The sequence below is a fragment of the Lytechinus pictus genome, chromosome 11 (assembly GCF_037042905.1).
Source record: "Lytechinus pictus isolate F3 Inbred chromosome 11, Lp3.0, whole genome shotgun sequence".
NCBI lineage: Eukaryota > Metazoa > Echinodermata > Echinoidea > Temnopleuroida > Toxopneustidae > Lytechinus > Lytechinus pictus.
The window spans coordinates 15,393,433-15,417,016 of record NC_087255.1 but is presented as its reverse complement, the minus strand read 5'-3'; the positions used below and the strand labels follow the sequence as shown (position 1 = coordinate 15,417,016).

At 39.3% G+C, this 23,584-nt stretch overlaps 2 protein-coding genes across 2 annotated transcripts; one reads left to right on the top strand and one right to left on the bottom strand.

Moving 5' to 3' along the window:
- Positions 1 to 15,627, top strand: LOC129270879 (tRNA:m(4)X modification enzyme TRM13 homolog). The gene is made up of 10 exons (XM_064106855.1): positions 1 to 176; positions 1,754 to 1,803; positions 5,001 to 5,067; positions 5,608 to 5,667; positions 6,143 to 6,212; positions 7,012 to 7,197; positions 7,586 to 7,674; positions 10,148 to 10,304; positions 11,306 to 11,984; positions 13,953 to 15,627. The coding sequence occupies exons 1-10, from the start codon at positions 45 to 47 to the stop codon at positions 14,131 to 14,133; spliced, it is 1,671 nt and encodes a 556-aa protein (XP_063962925.1). The 5' UTR covers positions 1 to 44; the 3' UTR covers positions 14,134 to 15,627.
- A 953-nt stretch (positions 15,628 to 16,580) lies between these two features.
- On the bottom strand, positions 16,581 to 20,315 carry LOC135156033 (uncharacterized protein K02A2.6-like). The gene has a single exon (XM_064107033.1). It carries the CDS (start codon positions 20,313 to 20,315, stop codon positions 16,581 to 16,583), a length of 3,735 nt encoding a protein of 1,244 aa, XP_063963103.1.
- Positions 20,316 to 23,584: the final 3,269 nt, after the last annotated feature.

The following is a 23,584-nucleotide window of genomic DNA, read 5'->3' as shown; positions in this document are numbered from 1 at the left end:
AACGTTGATATACCATACAGTTTGTTAGAATCTGAGCTGGCAGAATGGATGAGAAACTCCAGTGTAATTTCTTTGTGAAGAAGAGAAAAAGGCTTTGCAGACTTATTCCAGGCAAAGGAAAAAGATACTGTGGAGAGCACATGCATCTAGAATTCAGCGGAAATCAGAATGGAGTTGTAAGTAACCTAGTTTCAAGCTTCACACTCTTACAGAATTTCCCAGCCTATGTCCCATATATTGATTTTCATGTATTGTTACTTGATTGTTAGGACTTTCCTTATAAAACTATTTTTTGTAAATACAATTCATGAACGTCAGATAAATGGGATAGCCAGGCGGCTTCTAGAGAGTAAAAATCATTTACTAACGTAAGGTCACTCTCATACGAAGCCAGGGCTTCCGTCATATACTTTTGCGTGTACCACCAAAAAACCTGAAACTTTCGCCCCCGAGATTTCTACTTTCTTTCTAAAAGATCTAGCCCTAAATCATGTACATGGGATACAACTTCATTTCCGACATTTCTACGCTATGGATTTTATTTTTAGGCAAGAATTCATCAAAAAAAATGAGAAAAATATCATGAATAGACGGAAGAGACTTGCCCGATGTTTACTCCGCCATCTTGTTTTCTATTGTTCTTCACCCACGATACGGACGCTTGCTTACGTTAGTAAATGATTTTTACTCTCTAGAAGCCGCCTGGCTAACATGGGAGTGGGACAACCAAATTTAGAAACACTTGATTTGTCCTTAAAAATACATTAAAGTAATCTTCAAGTCCTAAAACATAATAGAAATTACTTAAAAGTTATGTAAATTTCACATAACTTCTAAAAAAGGAGCAAAATAGATCATGTTTGTATGCTAAAAAATATGAAATTGTAAACTTTGCTAACGTTAGGTAGGACAAAAAAAAGTAACAGCATTTCTACTAAAAAGCATTACCTTAATATATTCTTTATTACTTAGCATTTTTATCACAGAAATTGCCCAAAACGTACTCAAAGTTTCCTAAATAGTGAAAAATAAGGCTTAACTACTCCATAAAATCCATGGAAAATCTCAGTGTTGAAACATAGGCCTACATTTTGGATAGAATCTATTATATCCTACATGAATTAAATCCTGTATGCTGATTGGTTCAAATAGCATCATGTGACCAAACATATTCTCACTATTTTGCGATGATGTCGAAAATGAAACGCCCACCGAAGAAAATGTGCTATTCCGTGACGTCAATGATGGAATAGTCGACTATTCCATCATTGACGTCACAGATCATGATGGCGCAAGCACTAATACGCGTTCCGCGCACTGAGCGCGTAGCTAAGCACTTCAGGAAAAGTAGGTCAGTCAGCGCCTCGGCGGCTGGTTTGGTTAAGATTTAAAAAAAAAAGATGAACTAAGATTACAAGAACAAGATTATCAAGATCTATTGCTTATTAAAGTAGGATATAAAACAAATAAACCAGGCCTTTATTTCGAAAGTAGAGAGGGAATTATTCATCCTCGGTTGTACTGGCAAAATCACTATTTTTCTCTCGGGGGCTTCGTCCCTCGGGGGAAAAATTGTAATGCCAGTCCAACCTCGGATGAATAATTCCCGCTATACTTACTCAAAGCCTGGTTTATTTGTATAGTATACTTATCCAACAATACAATCCCTCTCTTACTTCATCTTGTTCCCATTCTCAATTCCCTTTTACATGAATTGTTAATTTTGTTCTTTTCCCCCCTGTTATTTTCTCAGGATCAGCCCGTTACTACAGCGCGAATACCATGTCCCTATGACCCTCACCAGTAAGTATTACAGAAGAGTTTATCAGTTCATATGACTATTTCATTAAAAAATAAAACTTTAATAGTCTTGCCTACAAATCAGAATCATAGTGACATTAAAGGTAAATGCTAGTTTTGGTAACGATATCAAAATGAGTTCGTACAGAATCCAATGAAATGACCACCAATGTGTCTGTTTGTATAAATAAAACGCATGTGCCAAAGGATTCTGGAAGAAATTGTGTAATTGCTGAGAAATCAGCAAATAAGCACAGGATTCGGGTAGAGCGTCGGGCCCGACGCTCAAAGCAATAATTATACGCTGTCCCACGTGCGCTTATCTGTGTTGGGGAAGTTCAGTCTGAACATTTTTCAGCGTAGATTTCAAGATTTCACAAAGTTCAGTTTATGTAACTGTACCAGATCTAGATCCTCGATGATATACTGACAATTAAGCCTGGTTTTACAGACTTTCTCATGAAATCAGTGTTTACTGCAACTACTGGAATTTCTCTTTAACATAAACACCTCCCTTCCTATACTTAATCCATAACTTTCAAAGTAAAAAAGTCACTTTTTTTTTTGCTCTTGAATTGAAGTAAGGTAACTTGGATTGAAGTGGAATGAACATTTTTACTTAGCATATCCCTACCAAGCGCCTACAATTTGAGTTTTTTTTTTCCTTTAAGATTTATTTTGTGAGCTATTTCCTCAGGTGGACTGCATATTTCAATCGAAAAACAACGACACAGTAGCGGTACCATGATAATAGTAATGGATTGTTATCAGTGGCGTACAGATGGGGGAATGGGGCTTTTCAAATCTATCATAAAATTGGATTTTTGTAATAAAAATATCAAAAATTTTGCTCGCGCGCAACTGAAGTTTTGGCGATGCGCCATATCTAGCCCCCCCCAAAAATTGCTTATTATGCCACTGTTTGTTACGTGTCGAGAGTAGATGATGGTCAAGAATGAAGCAGAGTAATACACTGTTGCAAAGCTTTTGGCCCAGGCCTCCTTCAGTTTTTATTTGCTAAATAAAACAAAGAAAGCAAATTATAGAATAACGACAGAACAAACATAATGGTAAATGACAGCAAATTATTACAAGCAAAACCAAAACAAAACAATAAGATAAATCTTATGGTAATACACGGAATAACAAAGAATCATACTCAACAGAAATAAAAAGTAAAGTGAAATAGTATCTGACAAGGGTCACAGCAATTTTTTTTTTATAATTCAGTTTTTATTTGTAAAATAATTATACAACAATAATCAAGAAAACAATTACATGAAATATCACACATAGCATTACAATATAAACAAAAATTTGATAAAAAAGAATAGAAAAAGTAACATGGGAGCGGCATGAATTTCAATACATAGAGATTGATAAAAACACTTATAAACATTCACAGCAAATTACAGCTCAAATCTCCATTTGCTGAAATGAAGTAGGGTTATGTTGTCTACCGTGCGTGTGTTATTTACAAAGTAAAATGTATTATAAGCGAGAAAAGAGGGCGTACTGAGAAAATCGAAGTACATGTAAAATTAGTGCATTTGATGAAACTGATGAACTGATGAAAAATACAAATTACATTGTAGAAGAGAATGGCTTAATGTAGCACATGCAGGATATAAGGTAAATAAATATATACTACTTTTTATTCACATTTCGATGTTTACAAGAGGACCTAGAAATACATGTTTGAGCTTCATAGATGGCAAAAAGCAAAAATGTAGTATTTATTCAAGTATACAAAAAATAAACGTCCAGACCAGAAAGAAACATCTTTTGGTCTTTCTTCATTTACATTAATACCGTTGGGTTTACATGTAAGGGTTTTTAATTTAAGAATCCAGAAAAATTCCCTTCTTAGTATTACAACAGCATCTTTATTGTGGATTAATTCTATATATACCAGTGAGTCAGTGACTTGCATATGTTCGATGGAGTGGCCTTCTTTGTTGAAGTGGGAGGCAATGGGGATGTCCTTTCATATTTTGGTGTTGAACTTTTTTATATCAGATTTGATGTTGCTCATCCGTGTGTATAGGGTGGTTGTGGTTTTTCCCACATATTGCATCTTGCATTTCTTGCAAGTTATCAGGTATATCACAAAGTTAGACTTACAGTGAATGTGTTGGGTAATAGGAAACCTTTGGCACGTGACTGTGATTGTAAAATGATCAGTTTCCTCAATGAATGGGCAGATGCAACATTTGCATGCACTACATTTAGTGGAGCCTACATGTATCTGTTGGGGAATTTCAGGGGTTGATAGGTCGATGTTGGGGATCCTAGATGATACTAAAAGGTCTTTCAGAGATCTACATCTAAGAAAAGAAATCGTGAGTGGGTCCTTAAACAGTTCCTTCAACAGTTCCTTCATTGCCTTATCTTGATGGAGGACTGGGAGGTGTTTGTGGACAATTTTAGACAACTGCTTCATATTCGGGTGGTACGTTAGGACGAACAGTGTTCGTGATGTTTGGTTTTTCTTTCTGTAGGTTAGCAATTCTGAACGTGGCATGAGTCTGCCATTGTTGATGCCTTTCTCAACTAGATTTGGGTCATATCGGCAGGATTTTGAATGGTCTTTTAGTTGATATAGTGGGGAATTAGTGTTGTCCTCTTCTGAACAAATTCGACGGATACGAAGGGTTTGATGGGATTCCAGAGAAGTATGTGGGGTGGGTGACATGATAAGAGGAATGAGCCTGAGGTATGCATGACTGTCAGTAGGTTTATTGTAGAGAGTGGTATGGAGCGTGTTATCTTTAATGTAAAGGAGGGTGTCTAGGAAAGGTACCTGGTGTGGGGTTGATTCAAATGTAAACTTGATTGTGGGATGGAAGGAATTAGCATGCTGGATAAATTCCTGAAGGGATTCTTCATCGTCGACCCAAAGGAAATTGATGTCATCAATGTAACAACGCCAGGATTCATGAAATGGTTTGACAGGGGAGGCTTGTAATAGTTTGTCTTCTAAATCAGACATGAAGATGTTGACATAGGACGGTGCTAATGGTGTCTCCATGGCCGTCCCAACTACCTTTGTAATTCCGTGTAACTATCATATGGATTTCTCACATTTGTCTTCATTCTTGACCATCATCTACATGTACTTTTCACACATATATTATAAAGATGGTCAGAGCGATTGGTACAAATATTCACGCATCTCTCTCTTCTGTTCTCATTTGCAGTACTGTTGCAGTGAAACAACTTGCGAAACATGTCAAAGTATGCAACTCAAGACCCAAAGAACAACCAGTGAGTACATTTTGAAAATATATACCTTCCTACTAGTAAAAAATACAATTTGAGGATGTTTCACAAATAGATAGAATTTACTTTGAATGAGGGCCAACTTGTGCATACTATACTGTATATGCAATGCTTCATTTCATTTGGCTATGCTTTTAGCTTAACTAGGTAAAGCTAGGTATAACTTTGGACTTCTGTTCTCACAAGAGCTCTGCCCCCCCCCTCTCTCTTCTTTCATGCCTGTAATTGCCTGACTTTATTTTTATCCAGGGCCACGTAATCCTGTACTGTTGATACAGTCAAATCTCTATGCAAAAAGACACTGAGATCATAAACATAGACTAAAATTTTTTTCATAAAAAGAGGATAAAGATAATCTAAGTTTTTTCTTGATTTTAAGAACTGAGTCCCAACATGCACAAGTTGCTAGTTTGCATCACATTTTGTAAATAGTTCTCAATATTTATCTATGTTAAGATTTTAAAAAAGTGTTACACTGGCTATGGACCTGTCTCATTATGATATGGTAATTTTCTTTTTCCCCAGATCTATTACGAGAAAGGCATCAATGCTGGATCAACTGAATATGATCAGGATTTACAAACAGTAAGTGATTTTTTAGGTTTGTTATGAATTATTTCATTGGAGATTTGGAGCTTTGTTGTTATATATAATACCTTATGATTTCTATTAATATATATTGATATATATATATTCAGTTATTATGAGATATTTCTTTTCATTGTTATAATTAAGGACTTATAATAGGTGGATTGAAGCTTCATTGATTTGTCATACAGAATTCTATGAAATTACGTCAGAGCTTAAGATGCTTTTTACTTTATTCAAGTTTTTTTTTAAATGATACATTCCTTGTCTTTGAATATGTGGCACGACTTCCAGAATTGAAGTCAATGAATATATATGTGATGGATGTGCATAACTTTTCATCATTTTAGAGAGAAAGGGCCAAGGGGGAAGGATGCAACTTACAAGAGTTTCTGATTCTGATTGAAATGCAAAATGAAATGTTTTTAAGCCCTGTGATTGAATTGTTTCTTGAATGATAATTTATCCACAGATGCGTCTGACTGATTTTTCTCTTAATGAGCTTCAGAAAATCATATCGAAAGTGGAATCAGTGTTTGCAGGTGATTATTCTATATTTTTTCATTATTGAGCATCAGAATTATCTTTTTTTATTGGCAAATCTAAAGATTGTTTTTTATTAGGTTAGAGAAGTAAAATGCAGTTTTAGATCATGCCATTATATGTATGTTTCTTGTTTCAACACATTATTTTAAGTTTTGAATTATTGATATAATATAAACTGGTATTTTGTAGTGCAGATTGTTATCTGTAAGTTGTATCAATTTTGCATTATCCAATTCTTATCTGAATTTGTATGATACTAAAAAAGCGGGCATTCTTACAAAATAGCTAAATTTGCTCACCTCATTATGTTGGAATTTCGTCAGAAACCAAAAAAAAGATTGTATTCTTAATTCATGTAGTACTTCTACTTCTAGTTCAGTTCGTACCTGAAGTGGTAGGTTAGTGAAACGACCAGTTCGTTTCCTTGCATAAATAGATTGTATGACGTGTTATATTATATTGATATGAAATTATAACAGATTGCATACAATGTACACATACATTTGTTTATAATTTGTTACATGATGTTTATATGTTGTACTATCATACCTCGAGAGGGGGTCGATAGAGTGAATAAAATCTTATCTTGTCTTGTCTCGTCTTATCTTGTCTTGTCAAGATTTCCTTATCTTGTCTTGTCTTACCTTATCTTATCTTGTCTCGTCTTATCTTATCTAATCTTGTCTTATGTTATCTTGTCTTGTCAAGATTTCCTTATCTTGTCTTGTCTTACCTTATCTTATCCTATCTTATCCTATCTTATCTTATCTTATTTTATCTTATCTTATCTTCTAGATCATGTTGGTGATATAGAGACTGAGATCCTCCGTCATGATTCATTGAAAGCTGATCTTGAGAACCCCGACAACGGAGTATCGGCCAGGAAACACCTTCTTCAGCTAGACTCACTCCTGGGTCATATGGAAAGATTGAATCTTCTTCAGCCGACGACATGCTATGTAGAGTTTGGAGCTGGTCGAGGTAGGAGAATCTGTAACCTTTAATACTGTGACACTTAGTTAACTTGTGGTCCATGAAACATATATCAAATGTGTAGTACAGTCATTTCCTGAGCATCTATGCATTGTACAAACTGACCAAGAAGATGGTATCAGAACGTCTGATGAAGATAAAAAGTCATAATTATAGATATCTATGACGAGTTTACGATTGACCAATTCATAGGTTGTAGGAGATTTTCCTCTGAATGAAAATCTTAAAAGGTGTAATGAGTCCTTGTATTTTTAAATTTCAAATCTTTCAAATTTATAGGACACGTCACTTCAGTTAATTGCTCGTAAGATCAATTTCTATTCCATATAAGTGTTTCAATTTTTTTTATATTAATATATTTCATTGTCTTTTTCAGGTAGACTATCACAACAAATCCAGCAAGCCATGAGTGACTTGGACCAAACTAGTTTTCTACTTATTGACAGGGCTTCTGTCAGACACAAGGTAAGACTGAGAACAGAGGAAGGTTTATAGAATAATAATATTGATCCTAATCAAATTATTTCCTGGAATCTTCCATGTGACCAGTCAATTATTGTTACCAAGAGGATAGTTTGGTAAATTGCCAATTCGTCTACTGCCAACTCGTCCACTTACCACATGGTCTACTTTCAGTTAGTCTAATGCCATTCCGTCCATCAACCATTTGGTCCATTATCCATTTGGTCCAATCATCACTTTGTTTAATCACCATTTCGTATATATGACCTTTTCATCTTACAACCAGTTGGTCTGATATCCATTTCATTTTCATTCACTTTGCACAATTTAACACTTAGTCCAATTAGACCAAATGGTATATGGACAAAATGGCTATTGGACCATCTGGTTATTAGATGAAATGGCATTAGACTAATTGAAAGTAGACCATGTGGTGAGTGGACGAACTGATGGTAGACCAAATGATAGTAGACGAGTTGGCAATTGGACGAATTGGCATCAGACCAATTGGAAATAAACCGATGATTACCTAATTGACGGGTACTATTGGCTAGTTCTATTGACCAGTCATGGTTTTGAGATGATGGTTCATCAAATAAAAAGATTCAACAGCACTGATCTTATAAAACAAATAATGCACATCATTTTGCTCGAGGATTTGGATAATAACACATTTTTCACACACTTTTACCTTTGAAACGGTCCAAACTTCAGAAATGTTCCAAATGTACATTGTGTGTATAATCCTTACTAACGCCCCCAATGTTGTGTATTAGCTGTATGATATTACATATCATAGGTTTTATCTGCAGTACAGTTTGAAATTCAGACCATCTTACAAAGAGTTGTGATTATGGAAAGCCAGCAAAGTCAACATATAACATGCATGTTTGCTCAAAAATTTTCTCTTTATATGAATTAATGAATTTCCTGAAGAAAAAATTATGACACTGATGGATTTCAATAGAGTTACGATTGATTGGATCAATCATAACTCTTTGTAATACGGGGGCAGATTTTCAATACTGGAAGAATTATTTATATTTCATGCAATATGAACAATTTAGGAAATATTTTTGTTTGGTGGGGGCCGTTAGGGTCAGATGAATAACTTGTGATTTTTTTTCACATAGTAAGGGTAACGTACAGTGAAAAGTCTCTCATTGGTTGTGTACTACCATTATAACTGGAAAATTCATTGAAATTTGAATAGATGTAGTTAGGAGGCCTTGACAATTATTGTCCTGGGCTCTGTAACACAAAGACTAGCGATCAATTTCTAAATGAACTGACCAATCAATATCAACGTTACATGCGCACTAGGTTTAAAATACTGACTAGGGTCCAATCAGTGCGGTTCTTTCGTATTTGCAATTCATTGCAAATCTTTGTGTTACAGAGCCCAGGTCACTTTTTAAAGATATTTTTTTCAGCATGTATGCAGTTGATTGCCATTTCCTTCTTATCCCCCCATTTTTCATATAGGCAAAATAGTGAAGGATCTGGAAAGGCATTTTAAAATTCTGTATACTCTCAAAGTGCTTTTAACAAAATAGACTTGACTTTAACCAACCCACCTTAATGGAAATGTATGAAAAAACAACATTTGATAGTGATATGAAAGTAGGTTTTGTGGTCGATTCCCTGAGAAGAGGATGAAATATTACTGCTGTGTGCATACACATACCAATTAACCACAATGTAAGCAGAAAGAATCCTTGACACAGAGTGTCATTTGGTATGAACTTTACACTGAGCTTACTGTAGAGCCGCACATTCCATCTTGGTAGTGTACCGAAATGGATTGAAGTGAGGGGGGGGGGGGGGGGCTATTCGCCCCTAGTGACCCCCAAATGACTGTATCAAATGTAGATACTGATAATTTTCTCTTTACGCTGTTAAAGGGATGGTCCGGGCTGAAAGTATTTATAGCTTAATAAATAGAATAAAATTCACTGAGCAAAATGCCGAAAATTTCATCAAAATTGGATAACAAACAACAAAGTTATTGAATTTTAAACTTTAGCAATATTTTGTGAAAACAGTCGTCATGAATATTCATTAGGTGGGCTGATGATGTCACATCTCCACTTGTTCTTTTGTGTTTTATTATATGAAATTAGATTTATTCAAATTTTTTCCTCCAAGAACTAGAAAAATTTCATTATAAGGGAGACATATTATTCACACAAGTATGAAATAATGAAAAAAATATGATTTTATGTAATAACATAAGAAAACGGAAAGTGGAGATGTGACATCGGACTGTTTTCACAAAATATTGCTAAACTTTAAACTTCAATAACTTTATTATTTGTTATTGAATTTTGATGAAATTTTCGGCATTTTGCTCAGTGAATTCTACTCTATGTATTAAGATATAATTATTTTCAGCCCGGACGATCCCTTTAAGCACTTTTTCTTTTTTCTTAATTGTTACTATCTTCGTTTGCTTTTCAATGATTCTGTATCGTAGAGAGACTCACTATACAAGGGGGATAGTGGAGGACACCAATATGAACGCATCAATATGGATATAGAGAACCTAGTCTTGGGGAAAGTACCGACTGTGTGTAGCCATAAAGAGAGACCTGTGGTGGCCTACACAAAACATCTCTGCGGTGCAGCTACAGGTAAATAAAGTAAAGAAATGAATATCATTACTGGTGTTTGAAAGTTAATTTTACAGTTCAGTTAACAAGTCAGACAATTAATAATAATAATAATACATAACATTTATAAGGCGCTTACTTCTGGTGTTTCTAAGCGCACTGTGTTCTGTTTATGGTTTGTACTTGGGTTTAAAAAAAAAAAGTGACAAAGATAATACAACTATACAAATAAGACAAAATCAAAACTGGTGTGCATTGCAATTGACCGACCCACAACTGTGAATCATCTATTAAACAGGTAGGTTTTGAGTAGGGTTTTGAACTGATTCACAGACTTGGCATTCTGAATGTAAGATGGTAGCTTATTCCAAAGGGAAGGGGCAATTGACGAAAAAACGTCACAGAGGTTTGAGGTCCAGGAGTTAACTGCATTGTAGACGATGAACGAAGAGGTCTTGAGGAGGTACTAGAGCGTAAGGAAATGAGATCTGTAAGATATTTTCGGGCTTGGCCATTGAGAATTTTGTAGGTGAGAAGGAGAACTTTGAAAGAGATACAGTGATGTATGGGGAGCCAATGAAGAGAACGCACAATTGGAGTTATGATTGCTATTGACTTTGTATTGAAAATGATAGTGAAAGTGAAAATGATGATGATTATGATGATAATGGTGATTGCGTTAATGCAAGAAATCTTATTTGCATTCCCTCTTCTCCATCATACAAAAAATGCTTATATCAATGTCTGTACTGGAGATGGTGATAATGTTGCTTGTAATAATGACAATAATGATGAAAATGATGATGATCTTATTGGCGATCATGATGATGATGATGATGGTGTTCAACATGGGTTCTTTCTTTGTTTAAGTGAATATACCTACATGTATAGTTTTTCCAATCGCATAGAGATGTCAAATGATATTTGATATGAAGAACTGAATATTCTTATCATAGTTAGCACATAATTATCTGGATATCAGGATTCAAAATGATGAATTTTTTTTTTGCTTTGTCTCTCAGATCTAGCTTTGAGATGCCTTATGGAAACAAGATCAGATCACAAACAAAATAGTTCCCATGATTCATCTGATACCCAAGCCATCATAAAACAATCCACAGACAAAGACATTTCACAGCTCTCAGAAAATATCACTCAACAGACTCCCTCTTCCAATGCTCTTAAGTCCAGTAGTGTTGAAAGTTGTGATAATAACCTTGTCTTGAGTGAGAAGGAAATGACTGATGCCCAATCTATCAATGGACAAAACACTTCTCCAAGTGATCCTGGACAAAGTGCAGATGAAAACTCAGGTGGAAATTGCAAGGTTCTGGAAACAGAAGGAGGATATCAAAGCAGAGTGCTTCCTCTTGTGAAGGGGGTCATCATGGCACTGTGCTGTCACCATCGTTGTTCATGGAGGACTCACATTGGGAAGCAGTTCTTTCGGGAAGTTGGTATCACGGAGAGGGACTTTATGGCTCTGGTCAGGATGAGCAGCTGGGCCACGTGTGGAAGCAGACTTGCTAAGGAAGAGAAAGAGGATGAGGTTTGGAGGGATGGAGGGAAGGCTGGAAGTGAAGATGGAACGATAGAAACTCAAGCAGGATCTGAAACTGTAGAAGACCTGGACAGGAGTAAAAGGAAAGAGAGGATAGGAGAGGCTTCCGACATTCCACCAGAGCAAGAGTCGATAGTGAGGTAAGAATGTGAAGAAAGTTTTCAATACCCTACGTTTTATCTAAGAAGTGGTCCGTGAATCATTTTATCATTGATTTTCTCTGACAGCTTTGCTCTCAACCAATCAGATGCAAGAATGTCACTTAGTAGTTATATAACAGTTGTCAGAAATCACAGACTGTGACTGAAATCCAGAACACTATACACTGGACGTCAGGTTCTGGACTTTCTTGACAATTCTTGCCACTCTATCTTGGACGAGACAACTGTCTCAAAGCTTGTTGTACAAAATTTGAAATCCCCCCCTTGAAGGGTTCCCCTAAGAATTATGAATGATGTCATTTTCTGTTGCATTATGACCGTGCTTTGTGCTCCCCATTCAAGACCAATATCATAAATGGTGTTAGCATCCAGTGGCTAGAACGACTGGTACAAGAATAGTCAATAGTCAAACATATGTATCAATTGTTTTATAAAGGACTAGTCCACCCCAACAAAAAGTTGATTTGAATAAAAAAGAGAAAAATCCAACGAGCATAACACTGAAAATTTCATCAAATTTGGATGTAAAAAAAGAAAGTTATGACAATTTATAGTTTTGCTTAATTTCACAAAACAGTTATATGCACATCCTGGTGGGTATGCAAATGAGGAGACTGATGACATCATCCACTCACTATTTCTTTTGCAATTTATTAGATGAAATAGAGATTATTCTATTTTTCTCTTCATTGTCAAGTGAAAAAATTATTAATTCTTCCCTGAACATGTGGAATGAGCATTGTTTAATACTATACATGTATGATTCAGTCAAGTTGGTCCTTATTGTCAAATCTAAAAAAAATGAAATATTGTATAATTCAAACAATAAAAAACAAAAGAAATAGTGAGTGAGGGACATCATCGACTTTCTCATTTGAGTTGTGCATACCACTGTTTTGTGAAAAATAAGCAAATTTTTGAAGTGTCATAACTTTCTTATTTTACATCCGATTTTGATGAAGTTTTGAGTGTTTTGCTAGTCTGATTTTTTTCTATTTATCCAAATCAACATTTTTGCTGGGGTGAACTTGACCTTTAAGATTTGCTGTGCTGTTAATGGTTACTGGTGAAGACTAAGTGCATGTACTTCCAGACTGCTCAGAAAGCGTATGTACTGGTATATAAGCAACTAGCCAGAGGAGTGAAAGCTCAAACTCCTTTTCATCTCACTTCCATTCAAATATAATAAAAAGTAATATATTAATCAGATACAAATTTAAGGATTGACATTTTAAAGGAAAGCAGTATGAATTGGAGCATATGGAAATGAGGGGTCCACTAAAAGCAATGCTTGTAAAGTGGGATCCCACCATTGTCAAAGGGTTCCAGTGCATGGATACAATATGAGTTTTGACCTGGGTTACCACTAACCAGGAAAATAAAAACAAAAATACACTTGTTTCCCTGTACTGTTTAGCATGTTCACATAAGGCGGTGCTCCACCAGCCCGAGTTTGCTCAATCTCAAGATTTTAGCCCGATCGGCCCTCTTCGCGATTAATCTCGAGATTAAAAAAACCCCATTTCCACCATCGCAAGAAGAGCGATTCCTGCTCGAGCGAGGCATCGATGCATAATGGTCTGACGCCGTGAATAAATAATCCCGAGTGCGTCTGCACCTGCGAATTAGCGGAATAATAATCCCAAGTTTACTTGGGATTGCAATCTTGAGATTAATCCAGCGAACTAGCGCGATAATTGCGTCTACATTACAAATAATCTTGAGATTGTTCAGATCGGGATAATTTACCGGATCAGAAATAGCGCGCTGATTTGAAAACTCTGGCTGGTGAAGATGGACCTATAGATGCTTAGATTATACACATACAAACCTTTTCCTTTCCTATGTAATCAAATTTTTAAAAAGAATTTAATTATTAATGTTTAAACTGCTTCGTGTATTATGCTATACAATTAAAACACTCTTGTATTCTTTATTTTCTTGCAGTTCTCTGGGCCTGTCTGTTCCAGAACGTGAAGAGATTGGCTTCAAATGCAAGCGTATCTTAGATATGGCAAGACTCTCCTATATGAAGGCCCTAGGATTGGATGCTAAACTGGTATACTATGTAGAGAGAAATATATCCCCAGAGAATGCTGTACTTATTGCCATACCATCACATCTATAATTGTTGTTGTTGTTTTCTCCTTTGTGCCTTTTACATTTTGTTTTTAATGCAATGCATTTCTTTACTTGATGATAATAGTAATGATGTTGGTTCATGTTGTTATCGTAATATTAAGCTCAGATGAGCCCTCATCCACCGATTGAAAGAAAAAGAAAAATCAGACAAGTAGATAGGCAAAAGTTTGAACAATTTCAGACAAAGTTGTGTATTTTTAAAAGTTGTAAAAATTGGGAATCATAGTACCCATGGAGTCTTCATATCGGTTGCATTGGTGTCACTACCACTTGTCATGATTTACTATAATACCCAGTTGCCAATTTGAAATTTACAAAGTCTTTAATAGGGATCTCGCTTTCAAAACAGCCATAACTTTCTTGTTGCTTGTCTGATTTCTTTCAAACTTTCACCATTCTTTACTTCTTTTTCTCGTCTCTCACACAACATTTTTTGACCAAGGTTGGATTCTCTTTCAAGACATCATCATTGTTTATTGACTTCACAATAACTGAAGGTCATGACAATCATTGATGGTTCAATGTGCATTTATGAAACACAATTAACAATCATAAATATGCTATCTAGAATGTCAACCTCATAAACACAATATGAAATGTGAATGATCATGGGTACGTTTAGTCCTCTGATATCTATGTCCGTGCGGGTAAGAACAGTGTTCGCTGTGTGAACCTCAAAATTATACCCCTTGTCAGTGAGGCGATCATTTGGTTCCTCTGAATGACGATCCTCATCATTGAAGGTATGAACAGGGGTGCCCCGAGGTTGACAAAACTTTGAACTGCGACATACCCGTCCAAAATGTCCCACTTTCTTGCACTTATTACATGTTTGTCCTCTGGCTGGACAATTTGAGTCTCTCGATTTGTGTCCTGATCTACCACAGTTACCACAGAGTTTATCTCCCGGCGACGTTCTCGGCGGTGGCGGTCCACGCTCACCACGAGATTGTCCCGGATAGGCAGTCACTTTTGAAGCATATTCACAGGCCGATTTCCCTTCCATCTCATAAGCGTGGCTGGCAGCTGCTTCGCTCGATCGGGCGATGTTGAGTAGGGTTTTCAGCGACAAATCCCGTTCTCTCAACAGCCGTCCTCGAAGGCTTGACGACGCACACTTGTCCACAAACTGATCTCGGGCATGTTCGTCACGGTTGTTGAAATTACAAGAAGAGGCGAGGTGCAAAAATCATCCACTGTTTTATTTTGTCCTTGTTTGGCCTGCCGAAACAGATGCCGTTCGAATGCAATGTTAGCTGTTGGAGCGAAGTATGCAGTGAGAGCAGCGAGAGCAGCGAGAGCAACATCTTATTCATTCTGCGTGTTGTTTGGGCTGTCGACTGTATCAAAAAGTTCTTGGACGTCCGGTCCTGCAATGTGTAGAAGAGATTTCTTCTGTGCAGCTTGTGTTATGCCTGCTGCTCCTGTGTAGTATGAAAATATCCTCGTCCATTTTTAGGCCAAACGGATGATGACATCGTGAAGGGATGGGGCAGAGGGACATCAAGAGATGAATGGGGATTTTTTTTTTCAATGCTCTTTGAATTTTCAGAGGTTTTTTGTTAATTTTGGGAGCAAAATCTGCCCCGGCCCCTGTTGATTATTTTCCATGTAACATTATACCTTCAAATACCTATAACAAAGGTTTACATATCATTACTAGTTTCAAATGTGCAAATAATTAAAGCATTACCCTTTAATTTACGACTTTATCCAAATACAGAACAGCATATTAAAGCCCCAGTCAAATTTGCCTGCTAATATGACTTCTTTATACCTATGTGACTCCATATTTCACTTGATTGTACGTCTATACTGTAGTATTTAGGAACTCAGAGACATAAAACTAGATACAATGAATTTAGAAGTTGAGATGATTTAATCTATTCCAAGATGTCCGATCATATTGTGATCATGTGTACATAAAGGGGATTGAGCCCTCGACGTTGACTGTTAGCACAGTCTTACAAACACAACATATTTCCCTCCTTTAAAGAGATGAATAATGTTATATAACTAAGTCCAGATATGAGTTCAAAAGTTTATGAGTCCAGAAAATAAAACTTGTTTATTAACAACAAGCCTGAAATTTTATTAACCTATATTGAGCAATTGTTTCATATGAGTCCAAAACTTAAACGTTCCAGATTTTTAATTTCTATGCTCAATACTTGTCGGCTCTAAGGATTTAAGATCTGTAATCTCGTAGATATCCAGGTCGTCTCCTTAGACGCTGAGAACGACGAACAGTTCGCGGTTCTGCTCGCTGTTGCTCTTGATCTTCAGTGCTTGTAGGGAATGGAAAGGTGTCTTCCCAATCGCTTTCATTCATGTTGCCTGGCTTGCTCGCGATAAGGCGTCTGGTGTTCCATCGCGTTCCGTCATCTAGTACAAATGCATTCGAGCCGAGCTTCTTCACGATCTGTTTGGGTTCTATACCCCCGAAGCTAGCTTGTGCTTGCGATTTGGACGCTTTACACGAACCCAGTCACCGATAGCGAATTTCGGTGTGATTGCTCGTCTGCGTTTGTCAGTGTACGCTTTCATGCTTTGCTGTTTCCTCTCAATCTCTCTCGCTTCAGCCTGTGTGCTTGCAGGCTCTGAAACCAGTGGTTTCAGGATGTTGAATGGCATACGGAGGTTCCGTCCCAACATCAACTCTGCTGGAGTCTTTCCGGTTAGCGAATGAGATGTTGAGCGATACGTGCGTAGTAGGGTCTGGATGGCCTTATCGAAGGTCATTCCATCTGCGAGATTCGCTTTCAAGCTCTCCTTGTGTACCCGGTTGAAACGCTCTACGCCGCCATTGCTTTGAGGGTTGTAGCGAGTTGTGAGGCGATGTTGAATTCCATTAACGGCTAGGAATTCTTCGAACTGTTCAGACGTGAACTGTGGTCCATTGTCCGTAGTGATAGATTCTGGAAGACCCCACTTGGTAAACATCTTCTCCAAGATGCTAATGACTGATGTCGTAGTGACTGAGCTTGTTGCTGCTATCTCAGGCCACTTGCTATGGAGGTCGTGTACAACTAACAAAAATCGCTGACTTTGAGGAGCGGCTTGGACTTCCCCAAAGATGTCGACTTGAAGTTGCTGCCATGACTTCTTCGGCCATGGGGTCGGCTGCAGTGGTGCTGGCCGCGGTTGAGTTTTCTCGCTGAGAGTACACGCTTCACAAGATCTGACGAGATCTTCTACGCGTCGATCGATCGCTGGCCACCAGATTGCTTCGCGACATCGTTGCTTCATCTTCACCACACCTGGATGACTTTCATGTGCGGTTTGTAACACACGATGTTGAAGCGATTTCGGGATTACCGCTTGGGTGCCACGGGCGATACACGTGTCGTCGAAGATAGCTAGCTCATTGCGAACACGATGATATGGAACGAGGTCTTCGGAAATCTCTCTAGGCCATGCTGTTTGGAGATAATGACAGACCTTCTGTAGAGTTGCATCTGCGGCTGACTCTGTTTTCAGCTGCTCACGCGTCACAAGCTTTGCGGTCACGTGAGAGATCACCATAAGAACGTAGTCTTCGACGTCGTCTTCGATGTCGCTTCTTGCATGGCTATCGCGATTGCTATTCGCGTTCGGTGTACGGCTAAGCATATCTGCTACTCGGTTGCGTGAACCCGCGAGATATTCGACCTTGAAATCATATTGGTGCAGTCGATCTGACCATCTGTAGATGCGGAGTGGGCGGTGTCCAGATCCTGAAGTGCTCAACAAGGTTGTTAAGGCTCGATGGTCAGTACGAAGTGTGAACTTGCGACCGTAGAGGTACATATGCCAGTGTTCGCAGGCATAGATGCATGCGAGAGCTTCGCGTTCTCCTGTAGAATACTTTCGCTCTGTGTCCGACAACGCTCGAGATGCGAATGCGACCGGACGTACACTGCCGTCGATCGTTTGCGATAACACTGCTCCGATAGCGAACGCTGACGCGTCTGTAGTCACGTACATTTCAGCGCTTGGAGTGAAGTGAGCGAGAACTGGCGGCTCTGCGATTCTTCCTTTGAGCGTGTTGAATGCGGTCTCTTGTGCGTTGTGCCATTCCCAAAGCGCGTCCTTCCGGAGAAGCTTCTGCAGAGGTTCTGCGATTTCTGCGTATTGTGGCACGAATTTGCGGTAGAAGTTCGTTGTTCCCAAGTATGAGGCTAGCTCCTTCACATTCGTTGGGGCTGGGAGTGTTCGGATAGCTGCAACGTTGTCGAGTGTAGGCGTCAGACCACTTGCAGTGACATGATATCCCAGAAAATCAATGTCCGAAGCAGCGAACGTGCACTTGGCCTCGTTGAGCGTCAAGTTATGCTTGGCGAGGCGCGTCATGACTTCTGCTAATCGTTGATCGTGCTGAGCCTTGTCCTCTCCGAAGACTACCACATCATCAAGGAGATTCAACGTGCCCTCGATTCCAGCTAGAACTGAAGAAACGATTTTCTGGAACGCGCTAGGTGCTGAATTCAGTCCATAGGGCATACGGCGATACTGAAACATGCCTATGTGTGTGTTGAATGCAGTGAGATGGCGGCTCTGCTCTGCTAGCGGAACCTGGAGATAGCTACGTCTCATGTCTAGTTTAGAGAAAACTTTAGCACCGTGGAATGAAGCTGAAAGTTCATTCATAGTAGGAAGTGGATACTTATCCGGAATGATTGCCTTGTTGACTGCCCTCAAATCTACACAAAGTCTAAGATCTCCATTCTTACGGCGTGCGATGACCAGATTAGACACCCACGGGGATGAATCGATGCGCTCGATGATGCCATCGGATTCAAGCCTATGAAGTTCCTTTGAGACTTCATCCCTGACAGCTAACGGAAGTCGACGGAGACTCTGTGCAGTAGGTGGGACTGAGGAATCCACCCTTGGTGCATGGCAATATCCTTTGCATTTACCAAACTCGTTGAAAAGTGCAGCATAGCGTTCTCTATACGCATTGTCTATGAGCCGAATGCGTTCACCAGTGTGGTCGTTCATCTGAAATCCTAGGGCGTCGAACAGATTGACTCCCATAAGGCTCTCGCCCTTCGCTATGTAGAACGTAAAGCTGTCGAGATGTACATCCTTGTACCCGACAGGAAGCTCAACCGTGCCCAGAACGGAAATCAGTGTAGGTGGTTCACCATATGCTATGAGCTTGCTCGATGTCGATGACAGGCTACAATGTGAGAAATGTCGATGATACAGTTTATCACTAAGAATTGACACTTTGGCCCCCACATCAATCATCAAAGAGAGGTTAGTACCAGCAATCTGCACTTCACATTCTTTGAACTGACCTGAATTTGCTGAAGAAATCCGGTCTGAGAGTGTGAACACGCTGCTTGCTATGTCGCCCTCTATTGGTTCATCAACGTGTCGAACTGAAGATGCACTTTTCTTGGTAGATCTGCATACGCTAGAGAAATGGTTCATCTTCGAGCACGAATTGCAACGTTTTCCAAACGCTGGACACGCTTTCGGAGGGTGTGTCCGTCCGCAGTTCGAACACGACTTCAAGTTAGCATGGTTAGAGCGGGCTTTGTTATGATATGGTCGTTTGATGTTCTGTACTGGAGTTGCCTGATGTGCAGTATGACTATGTCCTGTACTGGCACTCACAGTCACATCGTGTTGTTTGAGGAGCTTGGCGTCCAGCATTGCGGCTTCGATCTGGATCGCTAGATCGAGCGCCTTCTTAAGTGTCAGACCGTCATCCTCCATTAACAGACGTTCTCTAATACGGGGAATAGACGTCTTTTCGATTAGTTGATCTCTAACCAGTTCATCGTTTAAGGTGCCAAACTTGCACTTGGATGCCAGTTCGGTTATGGCTGCCACATATTGTTTTACTGGCTCCCCATGACCTTGTACTCTCTGTCGGAAACGATATCGTTCAATCATCACACTTGTTTTTGGCCCAAAATATTTCTCAAGTTCATCAACAGCTTTATCGTACGTACCGGTAGTAGACACTTCCAGCTGTCCGAAGATCCGCTGCCCCTCTGCGCCCAAACAGTGGATCAGGATTGCGCGGCGGCGGAGGTCGGGTATCTCCGCTGTGTCCAACCCGCTTGCAGTCAAATACGTTTTGAAGCTCAAAATCCATCGTGACCAAGGCACAGGAGGTTCTCCTGGGGTTGCTAGGAATGGGTTAGGTGCTACAAGACCTATTCCAGCCATTCTCGTCGCCAGATGTAGTATTTAGGAACTCAGAGACATAAAACTAGATACAATAGGCGGTGCTGCACCATCCCGAGTTTGCTCAATCTCGAGATTTTAGCCCGATCAGCCCTCTTCGCGATTAATCTCGAGATTCAAGAAACCCCGTCTGCACCATCCCACGACAGCGATTCCTGCTCGAGCGAGGCAACAAGCCCGATATTACGAGCATGCGCACTTTCGGATCTTGGAGTTTCAACGGCCCGCGCTTTTGAATAACTTCCCGCGATATGCAAGCAATGTACTCCTTTCACTAGCACTTTCGCCGAATTCAACCGGTGTTATGCAACAATCCTCTCAGCTCAGCGAGTGAAGAAGTGATGTATTCTTCGTTAAATATGATGGCGGAGTAGGAGGCAACGACAGAGAGAGAGAGAGGGAGAGAAGGAGGAAAGAAATGCTATTTGCTCACATTTTACGAAGGAATAAGACAACACTGCTGTCAGTGTTGTTATTGAATATGACCATCGTCGATGAGCGCCTCCCCCTTCGGTCTGGTCTCTCCCAAAATCCATTCACTGGTGGGACACCATCGTTGCTTATGAACGCTATTCGCATGTATAAAGTTGACTTCCGCACGTGTTTATGTTTTGACCAAGGCGGAAGTGGAACGCGAATTGCATTATGGACTGACGTCATGAATAAATTACCCCGAGTCCAATCTCGAGTGCGTCTGCACCGACGAATTAGCGGGATAATTCGTAAAATAGCGCGCTATTTTGCAAATAACCCCGAGTTGACTTGGGATTGCAATCTCGAGATTAATCCTACGAACTAGCGCGATAATTGCGTCTGCACCGCCAACTATCTCGAGATTTTTCAGATCGGGATAATTTGCCGGATCAGAAATAGCGCGCTAATTTGAAACTTCGGGATGGTGCAGACGGCCCTAATGAATTTAGAAGTTGAGATGATTTAATCTATTCCAAGATGTCCGATCATATTGTGATCATGTGTACATAAAGGGGATTGAGCCCTCGACGTTGACTGTTAGCACAGTCTTACAAACACAACATATACAATTAAAAACAATAGGTCGCAAAAACTGAAAAATACATAAGAAATTGAAAGAAACAATATAATACATAAGAAATCGATCCATTATCGCAATTTCTTTCATGCACATTTGCTATGAACACCGCAAAGACTTTCTACACCAAAAATTTTGACATTTGGAGCTTTATTCAGGTACTTGCAGGAAGAAGTATGATTTTGCCTACTACTTGCGCATAAATTAGCATAATTCATAGCAATTTGCATGAAATAAATTACTATAGGGCAATTCCATAAAATGATCAACCTTTTTGTATGTTCGACCCCCATTTTTCTGAAGTCTTCCTTCACTTTAATAATAAACTGATCAAATAACCTCTACCCGTTTCCGATATGAGGAAAATCGTACAAGGATAGGCGACGATGAGCTTGCGGCAGCTGACGGGGCCTTGGTTCGAATACGATGATAAATTTGAATATCGTCTCTGGAGATGGTAATCCCAAGAGAACGAATAACATTCCTTGCCTCTTCATCCGTGTGCTCCTCCTTCTCTGGTATCCCAAAGAATCGACGGCAGTTTCTTCTTGCGAACTGCTCCTAAGCATTGAGCACCCTGTCGGTATTGCGGAGCTGCTCACCTTGTGAAGGTTCTCCTTCAGACTCTTTAATTCCCTAGCTGACATGTCTTTCCCTTTCTCAAGCTCAAAGAGCCTCCCCTCCTGCCTTTCCAGCGCTTCTTCTAACTTAACAAGTGGGGCCAGATTGCAATAGCTCTTTCTACAACAGGGACATCCTGTACCCATCTGGTGCTGTAAAACTTCAGCCCACACACACTGGTCTTAATGATCTTCTTGAAGTCTGATCGCCTAGTTGGTGAATCTTTGAAGAGATACCATATATATGGCTCGAAGCAGGCTTTCCAAAATCCAACCAGTCTTCTTGATGCCAGTGGAGAAAGCACCATGAATAACATGTAGACTGCAGCTGCCAACTTGAAGAATCCCAGGCAGTTCAGCATCTTCCTTTCTGTCATCTTGCGGTTCATTTAAGAACTTGAGATTTACATTGGGGCCATCCATGGACACCTGTAACATCTTGCGTGGATTCAGCTTTGATTTGCCTTGCTTCAATGCAGAGAGAAGATCTACTGCCGATGCATGTTCCCAAAACTGACTCTGCAGGTACTGGGAGACAACCCTATCTCCATAGAGATATCAAATGACATCCATTTGTCCCTCCTGACAAATTGTGTTAAGAGATTCATCAAAGCTAATGACATAGCACACTGCTTTCCCGACCTTGTCGATAATTGTTCGGTAAAATATGTTCCGATCCCAAAGCACAGGATGTAGGCCAGCTTGGTTGATCCACACTTTGCTCCTCCAGGATCTCCTCATCTAGCTGTGTCTCCATCCTGTCTCTCCTATCCCTCTTCCATACTCTGTCTTCCTGGCTGTCCTCCCTCTTCCTCCTTTCTTCTTCCACCGCTTCCAACCGCCTCCGTTCCTCTTCTATCTTTTCTCCCTCTTCTCTCTTCTGTCTTTGCTCCTTCCGTCCCTGTTTCTCCTTCTCCCTTTCCTCATCAACTTCTCTCCTACTCTTTTCCATATTCTTGGGCCTGGAACGATAAGTTCTTAGGGTGTCAACTTCTTTGAGATGTTCCCTATGATTTTCCTCATAGTGCCTTCTCATGTTTTTCTTTACATCTTCATACTTGCATCGCTTGCAGATTAATATATATTCCATGTTGTGCGCCCATATTAGATGATAGTTCATGCAGTGGTACGAAGTGAACTTCCTGGAGCAAAACTTGCATGCTGTAGTGTAAGAAACAATTTGCAAAACATACAAGGCATATAATCGTATGTCACCTAAGTTAAATTATGCACATCAACATCCATAGAAGCGATCAGGCTATGCTTTGCAGCCAATCATTCTACATGTAGTCTCTTTCAGTTCTCAAATCCACTCTTTATCACTGGGTCTCACTAGGTAAGCGTAGTTTTCCAAGCTCGATGACGCGTTTCGTTTTCTAGCAATATACAAGGTTGGTCTAAAAATAAACTAAGAAATTCTTTGCTATGTTACTCTCTGGAAACATTGCTCTCATTACAGCACCAATGTTGGCACTAGGATTGTAGGAGAAGTGTGACATGACTGACTTGAGAGCCCAAATAATATCTTCTTTCTTGAAATCTGTTGAGGTGAAATATTGTGTGATTGCGTCTCTTGCAGA

Coding starts and splice junctions, on each gene's coding strand:
- LOC129270879 (XM_064106855.1), top strand. CDS start 45: ATGGATGAGAAACTCCAGTGTAATTTCTTTGTGAAGAAGAGAAAAAGG. Junction 5,068..5,607: donor CAAGACCCAAAGAACAACCA/GTGAGTACATTT, acceptor CTTTTTCCCCAG/ATCTATTACGAGAAAGGCAT. Junction 11,985..13,952: donor GAGCAAGAGTCGATAGTGAG/GTAAGAATGTGA, acceptor ATTTTCTTGCAG/TTCTCTGGGCCTGTCTGTTC.
- LOC135156033 (XM_064107033.1), bottom strand. CDS start 20,315: ATGGCTGGAATAGGTCTTGTAGCACCTAACCCATTCCTAGCAACCCCA.